General features: G+C 36.7%; 1 protein-coding gene across 1 annotated transcript; it reads left to right on the forward strand.

Annotated features, from left to right (window-relative positions):
* Positions 1–3,047: 3,047 nt before the first annotated feature.
* Positions 3,048–13,791, forward strand: ART4 (ADP-ribosyltransferase 4 (Dombrock blood group)). The gene is made up of 3 exons (XM_004693134.2): positions 3,048–3,437; positions 5,087–5,795; positions 13,473–13,791. Exons 1-3 carry the CDS (start codon positions 3,252–3,254, stop codon positions 13,562–13,564), a joined length of 987 nt encoding a protein of 328 aa, XP_004693191.1. The 5' UTR covers positions 3,048–3,251; the 3' UTR covers positions 13,565–13,791.
* The last annotated feature ends 1,492 nt before the right edge of the window (positions 13,792–15,283 follow it).

Here is a 15,283-nt window from a genome sequence, read left to right on the forward strand (position 1 = left end):
AAATATATCAAAGCATTCAATGAGGTTAGTACTATTATTATCTACACTTAAAATAAGGAACTAAGAAATTAAGTATCTTTCCCAAGATCATACACTAAGGAGGTGGTAGGAGCCAGGTATTGAACTGAGGTGTCTTTCTAAGAGTTTGTGTTTATTCATTAATCAGTCTGCTTCTGAAGACATTATAGTCCATGGACCTATCACATTTTATTGCATGGTAGCACCTATCATGGAATAATGTGCAACCATAAAAAATCATATTTCCAGTATTAAATTATGCAAGTATATGTTTACATATACATGCAAATATATGTTTCTTTACTGAAACAGTAAGGAAAAATGCAAAACTGAATGTTATATTTCAGTCTGCAAGAGTGTGTGTGTGACCAAAAGCTAAATAGTAGCTTTTTCCAGGATGTTCACACTGAAATAGGAAATGCCTAAGAGAGAGTGTTTAATAGAACATCCATGCTGGATAAACTTGGCACTTTGGAGCCTACTTTTGATTGATGGCAGCTGTTTAGAGGCTGTCTCACTATAGACTAGAATATGTGGATAGAGGATCAGATGTGTTCATAGAAAAAACAGGAAAGAGATGAGATAGGGATAATTTTATTTCATCCTTTACACTTTTCAAGATATTCAGAACTTCTGTAATGAGACCAGCTATAATCACCAGACATTATAGATTCAAAAATATTATGGTACTAAAAATATATCCCAAAATTTCCAAGAGGATTTGTTTCCCTTCATTGTAACTGGGAAAGATTTGCAAGAAAAACAATTGCCTCAAAAACTGGACTTAGAGAAAGGATGTTCACACTGGAAAGAGAAATGCCAAGAACAGAGTATTTAACAGAATAGCCATGCTGACTGAACTTGGCACATTGGATCCTACTTTTGATTGATGGCAGCTGTTCAGATAGAAGATCAGAGATGTGTTCAGAAGAAAAAACAGGAAAGAACTATGACCCCAACAGGCACAATTTCTTTTTTTAAATATACATATATTGAAAATGTATAAATAGTAAATATATGTGTGTATATATGTAATATAACATATATTACATGTTAATATGCATCATATATTACATCATTCTTCATTTTGTACACATTCTCATCTCTGTTATAATCCCCATGGACTGCCCACTACCATTTCACCCATGTGCCATCACCACAGTCCAGTGCACTCTTCCCTCACCAGTTTTGATACTATTTTTCTCCCCACTCCTGGAAAATGTCTCTGGTTTATAGTTGTCTGTTTATTTTAGCCTCTACTTTATTACATTTGCTTTTTTCTTTTTTTTTCTGATATTATACTCCTGTTATTAATGAAACCATCTGGTATTTTTCTTTTTCGTTCTGGCTTATTTCACTAAGCATGATCCTTTCCAGCTCCATCCATGTTGCTGCAAATGGCATAAATTTAACTTTTTGATTGCTGAGTAATATTCCATAGTGTATATGTACCACATCTTTTTAATCCAGTCATCTATTTTTGAGCATTAGGGTTGATTCCACATCTTCCCTATAAATAATGGAGCAATAAACATGGGGTACAGGTATCTTTTTGAATTAATGTTTTTGTATCCTTTGGGTAGACGCCTAAGAGTGGAATTCCTGGAGCGAAACTCCATTTTTAGCAGTTTGAGAAACTTCCAAACAGCTTTCCATAGTTGTTGGGCCAGATTGCATTCCCACCAGCAATGTAGGAGAGTTCCTTTTTCTCCACATCCTTGCCAGCACTTGTTGTTGCTAGTTTTTTAAATATATGTCATTCTCACTAGTGTGAGATAGTATTTCATTGTGGTCTTGATTTGCATTTTCCTTATTACAAGTGATGTTGGAACATCTTTCATATGCCTTAGTTGGCCATTTTCATTTCCTCTTTGGAGAAATGTCTCTTTAGCTCTTTTGCCCATTTTTTGATGGAACTGTGCAGTATTTTTTGTTGAATTTTGTCAACTCTTTGTGTATCTTTGTGATCAGTCCTTTCTCATTATTATGGCATGCAAAATTTTCTCCCAATCAGTGGGGTGTCTCTTTGTGTTTGGTGCAATGTAGTAATCTAGCTTCATTTTTTTTTTTTTTCATAGAGCAGCCCAGTTTTTCCAGCACTAAACTTGCTTTGTTGAACAAACTTTCTTTATTCCTTTGCATATTCTTTGTTCCTTTGTCAAAGATTAGCTGTCCACAAGACTGTGGGTTTATAAATGGGCTTTCTATTCAACTCCAATGGTCTGTATGCCTGCTCTTGGTTCCAATTTTAATTATTATGGCTTTGTAGTATAGTTACAGAAAAGGAACGAGAAATAAAAAGGAAAAAGAATGAAGAAACTTTCAAGAACTATCTGACACCACGAGGAAAGGAAATATGAGTTATAAGTCTCTCAGAAAGTAAGGAGAAAGGTCAAAGAATAGAGAAAATATTCACAGAGATAACTGAAGAGAACTTCCCAAGTATGAAGAAGATGATAAAAGTAAACATACAAGACATGAGAAGAACACCAAACTTCCATGGTGAACACCAAACTTCTATGATGAAAGGAGAAATACAAGACACATAATAAATAGTAAAGCTCTCAAGAATCCAAGACAAAGAAAAGATAATGAAACTGACAAGAGGGATGAAACAAAATAACCTATAAAGGAAAACCAATCAGGCTGACAATTTCTACACTGAAGAATTCCGAAGTTCTGTGGGAAAACAGGAAAGATAGCCTTCTTTTGAAAATAACCATAAAAAGCTGATTTGCTCCATGGCAACACTCTGTTCAGGGCCTATCAGTAGCACCAGATGAGCCTGACACAGACCCACCCTGAGGGAACATTGTCCCGTGACATTGAAGAGCCAATCATATTAATCACAATGGAAGCCTGGAGTTCAAGATAAAGCTTCTTGGCCTCAAATAATGTACAGTGTGTGCTTTTCCTGCTTGCCTGAAAAATAAAGGCTGATCAGTTGAGCCTGACCCTGAAGAGGCATTTGGAATGCCACACATAGATAGGAAATTTTTAATTGCGAGACTAACTTGGGTTCACTTTAGAGCTCCCTCTTTTGAGTGCACATCTGACTAATTCAGAGATTTCAGCTTGACAAATGAGTTGGAATTTCTTTCAGAAACTCCTGCAGAAAAATTGCTAACTGTTTTGGTCAACAGAAGTCTTAACACAGACAAGAGCAAAGCAGATTCCTGCTGAGAATCACCCAAAGACAACTCTGACAAAGAACTCTGAAAATTCATTTCAGGATGAAGCTGCAAGAACAATGTACCCTTGACACAAACAAATGCTGTTCATTGACCAAAGGATACAAGAGGATTCTTCTCCCAACTACTGCAGCCCCTACAATGGGAATCTGGCTTCTCCAAAGGCAGCTTTCTCTCCTGCTGTTGCTGCTGCTCTCTGACCTGCAGAGACCCACAGCGAGTTCTGAGGTAGGGCACAACTGAGGAGGTAACCTCTTCTTGATTAATGCTCTTATAGACCATTCTTCTGGTAAAAACCTTTAAATCAATTTTAGGCACTTGGGATTTATTGTCATTAATTTAAATAACATTAGCAAAAAGAATTGAAAACAATCATTAAAAATGTGTAATTGCTTATAGTTCATGCATCTGAAAGTATGGATACTAGAGGCAAAGTATTATTGGCTTGTTTCTCCATAAAGTGTAAGTGAAACAACTGTTAGTGCAGAACAAATAATACAAAATTAACCAGCCCAATTTGGCTTTAAAATGTATAGGATAAATCAACTTAAAAGTAGTATTGTGAGTTCTATATAATGAAAAATAACTTTACATTAAGACATATCAGAACATATCTGGGACGAAATAATATATTTAAAAGTTTTAGATTTCATTATAATGAGGTTTGACAGAACATATTAGTTGGTTTGGTTTGGCATAAATATATTCTGTAGGCCTATTTTTAAATCTACTGTAAAATTATTGTTTAAAATCTGTAATAAGTTAACAACGTGTTCTACTTTGCAGTCAGCTCTATGTTTTTGTCATCATAAATGTAAAAATACAAAATGTTAAGTTTCTTCAGTTCCAGTCACAATTTTCTTAACACGAAATGGATGGAATCTTTTTAACGTATTCCTTAATGAGTGTCGTTTATTAGAAAATCATTATTTCTTTGCAGAAGGAAACATCCTTGAATTTAAGATAGTTGAAAGATGGCTCAAATGAAAGTAATCATTTTTCACTCCTGATTTCCAAGAGAAGTGACTTTTCCTAGGCACATACCTCACCACAGTTTAATTACTCTCTCTACACCCCTGGAGATAGGCAAATTTATTTTACTGGCAATGTCAGAAGAACTGGGTACCCTGAATGACTGTTCTCTTCCTCCTGGGAGTTAGCCTGTGGCAAAGGGCATGAGTTCTGTGTTTCTCCATAACAGGAACCTAATCCAGTGAACCCCAATCCAGGACTACCTGTACCTGAATGCACAACTCTGCCTCCTTTTAAGGTTCAAGCCCTAAAAATGTCTGCACCATCATAGCACTGCACAGTAGTGAAATGATATTTTAGCCTTCATATTTTCTCTTTTGTTCTTCAGATTCTAAATAGAAGGATCCACTGAAACATTAGACAATATTCATCACTTATCTTTTTAAAGTTAATGTTCAAAGATTTAATATAGTTGTATTTATCTTCTGTTTTAAGAGACATTCCTTAAAACAAGCAGGATAGAATGTGAAGGAAACTGGTAGAGGATACAGACAGAAATGATAATTTGAACTTTAAGAGTTTTTTCTTCAAAGTACTACGTAGGAATATTATGCAAAATTTCTGTGACTCTGGTCAAAAGGGTTACTTTATCCCTGTAAAGATGAGCTTTTGGTTATACTTATCAAACGAAATTCAATCTCTAGCACAGGTCACAGACATAGAAGAACTGGCAACATATGATTATAACATTTCAGCAAATATGTGTGTGTGTGAATATATATTGCCAGTTCTTCCTGTGCTAGAGATTGAATTTCGTTTGATAAGTATAACCGAAAGCTCATCTTTACAGGGATAAAGTGCCAACATGGTTGAAAATTAAAATCGTGATTTTTTTTTCTTTATAGGTTGCAGCTAAAAGATACATTGACTTGTCACCAGATTCCTTTGATGATCAGTACCAAGGTTGTGGCCAAGAGATCATGGAGGAATTAAATCAAGGGGATTATTTCTCAAAAGAACTAGAAACCCACAGAAATTACTCCAAGGTGTGGCAGAATGCCCACGTAAACTGGCTGAACCAAGAAAAAGGTCTCCCTGAGAACATGACTATTACACATGCTGTTGCCCTCTTGGTTTATACACTGAACAATAATGTTCGCTCTGACTTCACTAGAGCCATGGCTAGTGCTGGTAGGTCTCCAGAGCAGTACAAACATTCCTTCCATTTTAAATATCTACACTACTATCTGACCTCAGCAGTCCAACTCCTGAGGAAAGAGATTATCATGAAGAATGACTCTCTGTGTTATAAGGTGTACTATAAGGCAAAGGATGTCTACTTGGAAGTTTCCATAGGTGCCACGCTTCGATTTGGCCAATTCCTTTCAACCTCACTCCTAAGAGAAGAGGCACAAAATTTGGAGAACCAAACGCTATTTACCATATTTACCTGCCTGGGTGTACCTGTACAACACTTCTCTCTCAAGGAAGTGGTGCTGGTCCCTCCCTATGAGTTGTTCGAAGTTGTAAATATGAGCTACCACCCAAAAGGAACTTGGTTGCAATTGCACTCAACTGGGAACTTCAGCACATATAACTGTCTGCTGCTAAAAGGTATTATTATCACACTACATTAAGTCTACTCTTACTGCGATCACAGACCACTACTCTTTTATAAAACTTACTTTTCTCAGTGGGATCAGGAGGAAAAGACTAAAAACATGAAAACTGATGTTTGGTAATGGTAGAATTCAGAGAGGAGAGAAAACTCACTTTTACTTCTTGGTTTCCTCATTCTTTCTTCTCCTCAACTACTTCTAAGAGAATATGCTTCTGCAATGACATGTGGGGCATTCTGGACAGAGAGTACATCTTTATTGGAAAAAGTAGCACATAAAGTAGAGGATTTTTAACTTCTTCTTCAAACTCCTTTTGTTGTTGTGTTTTATGGTCATTTCATATCTAATACGTACTACAAGTAAAGCAAGAAACAAGACTTACTCATTCTTCATCTTCCAAGTTCAAGGATCTAGGCTACAAGGCTTGGGCAATATAGAGTTAGTAAAACAAAATCACTCTTCTAGTAGGATTCTTAGTCTGAGAAATGGAAATATGAACAAATATTTGTCTACACACAAAAGATGTTTAAGCACTGATTGTGGCTACTTAATGCAGGAAGCTATTTGTTGTATCTAGGAAAAGGAAGGAAGACTCCCCAGAGGAGGATTATAGGAGATTCAAGAGGAATAGTAGTAAATAAAAAGTTATTGCAAATGAAAAACAGCATATGGCAGATCACAGATATTTCAATTAGCTGTTGTCTTGAGGGGAATGTCCAAAATCCCGATGTGTGAGGCATATGAAGAGACTAGGAATAAAAAGGGAGTAGGATTTGATTGGGGTGGAGTAGTTCTGATGGAGCCAAATAGTGAAAAGTCATGTGTTCTATGCTAAAGAGTTTTAAACCCGATGCTATATGTAACAAGAAATCATTGGAAATTTCTAAGGTGTGAAGCATCAATCAGATCAATATGCTAGCAAAAGCTCTGATGTGACCATGAAAAATTAACTGAAAATACCCAAAAATTGTTAAGGTCTATTTTTAGAAAACCATGTGTCTGATTCCATTTTCTCCTGTATGTTACCAGACACAATTATCTCACAGAGCAGTAGTTATATAGCAAATGTTGTTTGATTCAGGTAAGACAATCCTTATCCACATGTGCATCCATTTACTTTTTTTTTTAAGATTTATTTATTTGTACATACAGAACTGGGGTACAGGCCAGAGGCTCAGGGGCGGTGAGAGGCTTCACCAGAGGCAGAGTGGGGAGCAGAACAGGCAGATCGACGAAGTACACTGCTGAGGGGAGCAGCGGGCGGGTCAGGAGAGGTCTGCCTCGCCATGTGGTCTCCTCCGGGGCAGGCGGGAATTGAACTCATGCGGAAGCAGCTTTAGATTCTCAGTGCAGTGCTTTAACCCGCTGCGCCACCAGGGAGGTCCCGCATCCATTTACTTTTAACTGCAACTTGGCTGCAGGGTCTACCTCTGAAATATTCCTGAATCTGCCTCCACTATATCATTACTATTGTTGTTCCTAATTCCAACCCCCAGTATTTCTCAGTATTTCAGGACTGATGTGTCACAAATGTCCTCAAACATGCAGCCACGCTGAGGTTCAAGTTCTACTCACTCTGGTCTACTGTAAACGAGACCAGGGAAGAGGCAACCTACAAAACATTTACCTCCTCTTTCCTATCGCTGGTAGTGTGGCAGAAAGCATTATGAGAGGAAAGAGTAGCCACTCAAAAGATCCAAGAGAATAGTGTTTACAGAGGAGACTAAAAAACTAAAGTGGATATAAAGAAAATAGTGTAATGTTTACAATACATGAGAATATTCTGTGTAAGTTTCAGGGATTCTTTTGAAATATACCTAAAAAGGATTCTGTTTTGAACAGAATTTCAAACAAATTTGAAATTTCTTATCATGAATTTGAATCTTATCATTATCCTACTAGGTTAATGAGCACTGTAAAATATATTAAGTGAAAACTCTGGAACTTTTTTATGTCATGGAATAAAAAACTGAGAGGCATGAATAATATAATCTGGCACCCAGCTCTGCTTCTCCTTAAGTCTTCATGAAAAATATTTTAAGACCTTCTCCCTAATATTAATGATCTTGGTATCAACTATGGTCAAACTACTCAAACACAATTTCAATTTGGTTTTAAGTCAAAGTTTTGCAGGGGTTGCCATATATATTACTAGTTTTGGGGGACTTGATTGGTCTTGATTGGACATTTGAAATCACACATCATACTTAAAGGGACCAATAATTTTATATTGTTCTGTAAGCTCTCTGTGGGCATGAACTTGTGTACATAATATTTAGGATATGAACATAGAATCCAGGCAGTTTGACCCTATATTGCCCCTATGTCTGAATTCACACACAACTTGTACCACTTTTTTAGCTGTGTTCTCCGTTAAGTTGGTCAAACTCTCAAAGTTCTTCACCTATATAATAAGCATCATAGTAGAGTCTCATAGGACTCCTGTGAAGATTAAATAAAATACTAACATTTTCTAGCATTTAATAAATGGTAAGTAAATGTTACCTATTATTAACTATAGTTCCCTGACACATAAAGGTATTCAAACTTTTATCTGTTGAATGAGTACATGAAGAAATTAAGCATTCTTTTTCCTATTTCTAAGTGATCAGGTATTAGTTCACATGACCATAAAGCTCAGTTGACTAATAGCAGCTATAATATTTAGTAGAAAGAGGAATATTCTAAAAAGTACAAGCAGGCATCAAGAGTAAGGAGCTGTAGCCACAGTGCCAATGATCTGGAATGTGGTCCTTTTGCTATAGAAGTTACTGTATCTAAAGTTTCCTTAGATATTTACTAGTTAGTCTTGTTCAGAAAAGAGATTGCAAATGGTAGGATAAAAATACTACTAATATCAGAGGTTGATATTTTGTCAGAAACATTGCATGAGAGCTAGAATGAAAGTATCTTCCCAACAAAACTATTCAATTCGTGTGAAATGAAAAGGGGAGAGGATAAGCTCCACTGGCATGATGCCAGTCTTCTTTTTAGTCTGAGCTCTGACTAAAGGTTGCAACGGCCAGTCCATTCTCTGGTTCGATCTCAAACTCACTCCCACTGATTGGTTTTTAGTACAACCAATTTAGTTAAGGACAAAAAGACGACATAGTCATAGAATGGACGCAATCAACATTCTCTTATGCCTATTGATTACAAAAATAACTGATGGACTTCAGAATGCATTCAGTAGTTCACTACATAGTATTTATCTCATTGAGTAAATTCTATCTGAAACCTTCCTTAAGTCATTTGGTTAAATAATAAGTAACACTACTTATCCTAAAATCCTGGAGCCATATTGGCTAGATCCTTAAATGAACAACAGGAGGAGAGAACTGTATTTTTCTTACCTGGAAGGCCTTCATTAAGGGGTGTTAAGATTAGCAATCTCTCCTTGATCTTAATTTTCAGAGTTATTATTGATCACTTTCCATCTCCCAACCAATCCCAGACTAAAAGATTCAACTGTGGTATTCTAGATCATTAATATGTAAATCCTCATGAAACTGGAACCTCACCTGGACAGTTGTTTCAAATCACCTAGCAGAGGCCTCTAGTTATTCCATGTCCTTATAGGGGTATAATATATGTTATCTCTCCTGTCTCAATCTTCCTCTTATCTCTTAATCTGACTGATGTGATACTTGAAAAACAACATGAAGGCCTTTACAACTGGCCAAATGGAATGCTGTAATTCTCCCAAAGGAGATCATAGATTTAAGAGTATAGTTCGTAACTCCTTCAATTTATTTCAAAATTGGTTTTATTAACTTGTAACTGCAGTTTTCAAGTTCACAGAGTTTCCAGAAATCTGCTGTCTTCAGAGTCAAAAGGTCAAATTGCTAGGATAAGGTACATATAAGGGAGTGAATTTGCGGCTAGATTGCAGTGCTGTGCCCTTAGCTGATGCGCCACCAGGGAGGGCCCAAGGGAGTGAATTTGCAAGGGAATGAGTTTACTTAAAACTTTCTAAAGCAACAGTTTTCCCTTCTAATTCTTTCCTCAGCCTTTAATGACCTACCTAGTTACCACAGAAACATGTTTTCAAGACCATTAGAAAATTCAAAATATGTTATGTTAGCTATTTGCCCTTAAGTGTTGCTTCTTTCAGCAAAATGATCTGTGCCAAAAATCTGTAGACACACAAATGCACACTCTGTTCTATGTCATAGGATTCACAAAGAAGGACTTATTTGTTAAGATGTTTCACATAATCAAAATTCTTAAGTGTACTCCTAGAAAAAAATAGCAATTCTTTGTTGTAAGCCTGGTTTTACCTGTTAATCTTGCCAGTTACTAGCAGTGATAACATGAGCTAATGCTTAGTCTCTCTATAACTGCTTCTTTATATCATAAAAGTAAAAATCATTTTTGAAAATAAAACAAAACTCACTTGACAAAATTTGGGGGAGGCTAAAATGAATGAATTCTTGCAAAACTCTTGGAACAGTATACATGTAAGTAATTTCTCAAGACTTTTAGCTTATTATCCATTATTCTTATTGTATTAACTTTCTAGTTCCCTTTTTTTTTTTTTTTAATTCTGGTCTTCAGTTATGCAGTTTTCAATTCGTTTTTCCCTATTTGTGACATCACTCACCTTGAGGTAGTGTCTCAGACGAATAGATGAAAACAATGGGCATTATGAAACTGGGAGACTGACCGGCATGCAGTGACAATTTCTGAGCTGTTTCTTCACTTATAAATGTGGAAATACCGGTCTAGAAGGAATATCACAATAGCACTTGATAGCTACTCTCTCAAATGTAACAGCAAACTCGGAAAGTGCTTGGCACATGGAAGCAGAAAAGAGTTTAATAGCACAAATGTGTGCTGCAGAGATATTAACAGTAAAAATAGAAACAAAGGCAGAGGCAAAAGTAGTAATGCTTTTTTTGAATGCCAACTTTTTCCTAGATAACATTCTAAAAAGATGAACACTCATTGCTCTCTGCATTTTGACAGACAGAGGCCATAGATTAGCTTGATATCCTGCTAGATAGTTTTAACTTTTCCTTTTTTTTTTTTTTTTAAAGATTTATTTATTTATTCATACAGAACTGGGGTACAAGCCAGAGATGTGGAGGATGAGAGGATTCACCAGACAGGAGTGGGGAGCAGAACAGGCAGATCGACGAAGTACACTGCTGAGGGGAGCAGCGGGCGGGTCAGGAGAGGTCTGCCTCGCCATGTGGTCACCTCCGGGGCAGGCGGGAATCGAACTCATGAGGAGTTGGCTTAAGTTTCTTAGTGCAGTGCTTTAACCCGCTGTGCCACCAGGGAGGGCCCCTTTTTTTTTTTTTTAAGAAATTGGATACTTCTTCCTGAACAGCTGATATAACTGACATAGTTTCAGGCTTTATGAAATGAAAGTTGTAAATAACTATTTTTCCCTGGCCTTTATATACCTTAGGTACAGATACCCAAAAGTAGGTTGTAACACAGCAATAAAATATTTATGTAAAAATTTTGCTTACAAAAGACTTTCACACACATTATCTGTTTAATTCTCACAGTGACCCTGTAAGTTGGGATACTGATGCCATTATATTGATTTGAATACTGAGGTTTAGAGAGGTAAAATGGTTTGTGTTAGAATTTCACACAAGTGAAATTTTTTCACTTGTCACATAAGTGACAGAAGTAGGATTTTCTCAGAAAAAGTCCACAACTTTCTCTATAGATTACTTTCAGTTTATCTATCCATGTAAGTGTTACTGAGAACCTACCATTCTTTTAAATCTTCTGTGAAAAGACAGCATAACTCACTTCACATATAAATTGCACAGAACACACATTTGCAGACATAGTAAAACAGTAGTTAATCTTTTCACATGCACTGCAACTCTAGTCATTTTTTATTCTAACCTATTTCATTGTATTATTAAAAGATGACAGTCATCACCTACCAAACTTATGTGACAATTTACAGAGCACAACTTTCAGTTTGAAAATATTTCCAACTTGAAAAAAATAGAAAAGACAAATGCAGAAGTATTTAAAAAAGCCAAGCTATTTGCAATTCAGAGAATAAATTGTAATTTAAATCACAGGTGTTTTTAGTTACTCTCCTAAATACATTGTCTGCGTAAATAAAAAAAAAAACAATGTAAAGTAGAAGTGACAGTGGCTATAAGTAAAGAATAGTAAGAAGAGAGGAAAGTTCTTACATGCATAAATAAATCTTAAAAAAAAAGTGTGAAAGACAGGAGGTTGGCAGTTGTTGGGCTCTCTAGCCTCAATGAAGCAAAAAAAAAAAAAAAAAAAAGTAGTTTGAGGCTATTCTAATGAATGTCATGAATGTCCTCCCACAATGGTTCCCAGGTCTCTTTGACAATACTTTGACCAAAGCTTAGAAAAATGCACGCATGATTAACTTTCCTTACCTACTCTTATAGTGGTTTTACTCAAAATTGGAGTTTTGTAAAATACTATTGGTAAATGTAAAATTCTAAGTAGGAAAAAAAAAAACCAGGAAATTAAAAGGATCTTGTACGTAAAAGATTTCTCCATCATCTGGTGATACTAAACAATATGGTCAAATATTGGGACACTCACAGAGTTGAATGTTTTCTTACCCTAAACATCTTTTCTATCCAAGTAGTCAGCTGAATATGTGCATCGACTCTTCACTTAGGTTTCCTTCTTCCATCTCACTATAGTCCTCAGTCCACTGTAGTCCCAATTAGTAATTACACTGACAGTCATTTTTATATTCCAATTTTGGTTCCATCAACCACAAAAAGATGTCTGCTAACCTTTCCCATACTTCCTCAGAAGAGCACATATGTTTAGGCAGGGCACATATTTACACATACACAAGCAGGATGTTTTTTGAGCAGCTTGTTATAAAAATTCTATGAATGGATGTGCAAGTTCCAAAGAGACAATAGTAAAAAATACAGTGTTGAGCCAGTTGCCTGTGTTTGAATGCTGACTACACTACCAACATGAAGAGTGAGGCCCAGCAAATTTCTTCACATCTCTGTCACTGTTTTCGCAACCAAAAAAAATGAAGATAATAAGAAAAAATACTTGATAGCTTTGTCATGAAGACTGAACTGACAGGGCCCCCCTAATGTGGAAGGGGTTATCTCAGCACTAAGAAGCTATCTGCAGCTACTGCAGCACAAGTTCAATCCCCAGTCAGGAAGGTGATTCACATTGTACAGCACACCTCTCCTGTCTTGCCCACTGCTTCCTTTCGAACTATATTTCAGTGGACACACCTGTCCTGTTCCTCACTCTGTCTCTGATGAATCCTCTTAACCCCCAAACCTCTGGCCGGCATGCCAGATCTTCTATGTATAAATCAGTATTTTTTTTAAGACTGAATTAACACATAGCAAATGCTTTTTGTTATGGGGGTGCCAGTGATGGAGATAATGCTGCTGATGATAATAAAGATGGAGAGCCCTACCCCCAGTAAGCTGGGTAACCTGAGTTAAATCTCTAAACCTCTGGGTACCTGTTTCACCATCTGAAAAATGAATAAGCTTAATACTATCAAATGAAAAAACCTAAGAATACTTTTATAAAAGTAGCTAACTTTTTACTAGGAATTTTCTAAGTTAAAAAAAAAAAAAGTCAAAAGAAAAATGAGGTAGCTTAAAAAAAAAATCTACTACCAAAAACACCTTTAACTCTTTTTTTCTGTTTGTTTTCACAGCTTCCAGCAAGAAGTGCATCCCAGCTCCTATAGTTATAGCTTTTCTCTCATTTTTAACCAGTTTTATCATCTTGCCCAAAAGTGGAATATAAAGGAAACTTGTGGTTTTGTTGTCCTGAACTCTTTTGCTTTATGGCTCTCAGAAGATCCAGAATACCCTTGGGAGTACCTATCAGTTGCTGCAGAGCTGGCTCAACCTACTGCTGTGGGTGGGCCTGTAATTCTACATATTTCTTCTCCATGAAAACAGAGATTCATGCTGAAATAGAAATGACCCAAGCAGAGATTGTGAGATGTAATCAAGATACTTTTTTGGAATTAAATTGGAGTGTGCTGGGAGCCTTTTTTTTTTTTTTTTTTTAAAGATTTATTTATTTATTCATACAGAACTGGGGTACAGGCCAGAGGCTCAGGGGCGGTGAGAGGCTTCACCAGAGACAGAGTGGGGAGCAGAACAGGCAGATCCACGAAGTACACTGCTGAGGGGAGCAGCGGGCGGGTCAGGAGAGGTCTGCCGCGCCATGTGGTCACCTGGGGGTCAGGCGGGGATCAAATTCATGCGGAAGTGGCTCAAGCTTCTCAGTGCTGTGCTTTAACCCGCTGCGCCACCAGGGAGGGCCCCTCCTTTTATTTGAGTGGAAACAGTAACTATGAAGCTAAAGCTGCTAACTGTTATCTTCCACCAGCAGGAGAGATATGCCCTCTCTGAGAATGGAGCTAACAATAAAGAGCCAAAAATGAAAAGAAACTAACTTGATGAGTATATGAGCCCCAACAGAACCTGAAAATAGATATCCTAGGTTTTTTAAAGTACATAAAGCAATACATTATTTTTTTTGCTCAAGTAATCTGAATTAAATTCTCTATCTCAAACAACTGGAGCTATAACAAGGAATCTCCCTTATTTTTTACATAGTAGTTGTAAATAAGAACAAATCAGAAATGCTTGAGTTAGAGTACAAAGGAAAAACTCTTTATCAAATGGAAACAATGGATCCCATAGTCATAACTAGGGGGTAAAATTTCTTCAGAGATTTTTATCAGTATTATGGCAAACCAGTGTAGTGTCAAAAGAAAATTTGAGAACTAAATTAAGGAAAGATGTCAGTGAAATCATCTAATGCCAGTAAGGAGTTTTGTACTCATGTTCATAAAATAGTAGACAAGTCTGAACTTAAACTCGTATGTTAACTTACAAAGGAGTTTGTAGCAAATTAAATTTTAAGTCTTCATGCAAATTATGTATATTAGGAAAGCATGTGACTGTGTGTAGAGGCAAAGCAGACAACAAAAGAGGTATCCAAAAAAATATGCAAAAATATCAGGTATTCTCTCAGGTATCAAACATGGATAGTGCTATAGGGAATTGCTTTTGTCTGATTTCCATAGACCCTCATAAATGGAGTGAAGCCCATGCTACTTAGTCCCTCTAAGATTTGGATAAGAAGCAACAAAAGTGGACATCAACCCATTTAGTCCCAGTAGAAGTTCCTGAAGGGTCTGTGTCATGACAGAAGAGGATAAATGGAAATGTAGAGAATTCAGGCATCTAGTACTTTCAATCTTTGCACTGGGATTTCGAGAAGAACAGAGCCAAGTATACCTCTAGCACCTAGCTTGCACTGATCCTACACCTAATAAAGCAAGCATAAAATTTCCATAAACAAAAAATTTCTAGGAGCCATTGTTCAGGGATTTTGGCAGGTTAGTGATCAGGTTAGTAGAAAGTCCTGGGGGCAAGACTCTGGGTACAGGCCTTGAAGGAAGTCTTGACAAGGGGTGCTTTGAGATATGTTAGGAAAAGCCTCCTG

Source organism: Condylura cristata, unplaced genomic scaffold (assembly GCF_000260355.1).
Source record: "Condylura cristata isolate star-nosed mole 26May11 unplaced genomic scaffold, ConCri1.0 scaffold00036, whole genome shotgun sequence".
In the NCBI taxonomy this organism is placed as follows: Eukaryota; Metazoa; Chordata; class Mammalia; order Eulipotyphla; family Talpidae; genus Condylura; species Condylura cristata.

Excerpts from the sequence above, each read along its gene's own strand:
- ART4 (XM_004693134.2), top strand. The coding sequence starts at position 3,252 with ATGAAGCTGCAAGAACAATGTACCCTTGACACAAACAAATGCTGTTCA. Across the intron at positions 3,438-5,086 it reads GACCCACAGCGAGTTCTGAG|GTTGCAGCTAAAAGATACAT; the intron begins GTAGGGCACAAC and ends TTTTCTTTATAG. Across the intron at positions 5,796-13,472 it reads TAACTGTCTGCTGCTAAAAG|CTTCCAGCAAGAAGTGCATC; the intron begins GTATTATTATCA and ends TTGTTTTCACAG.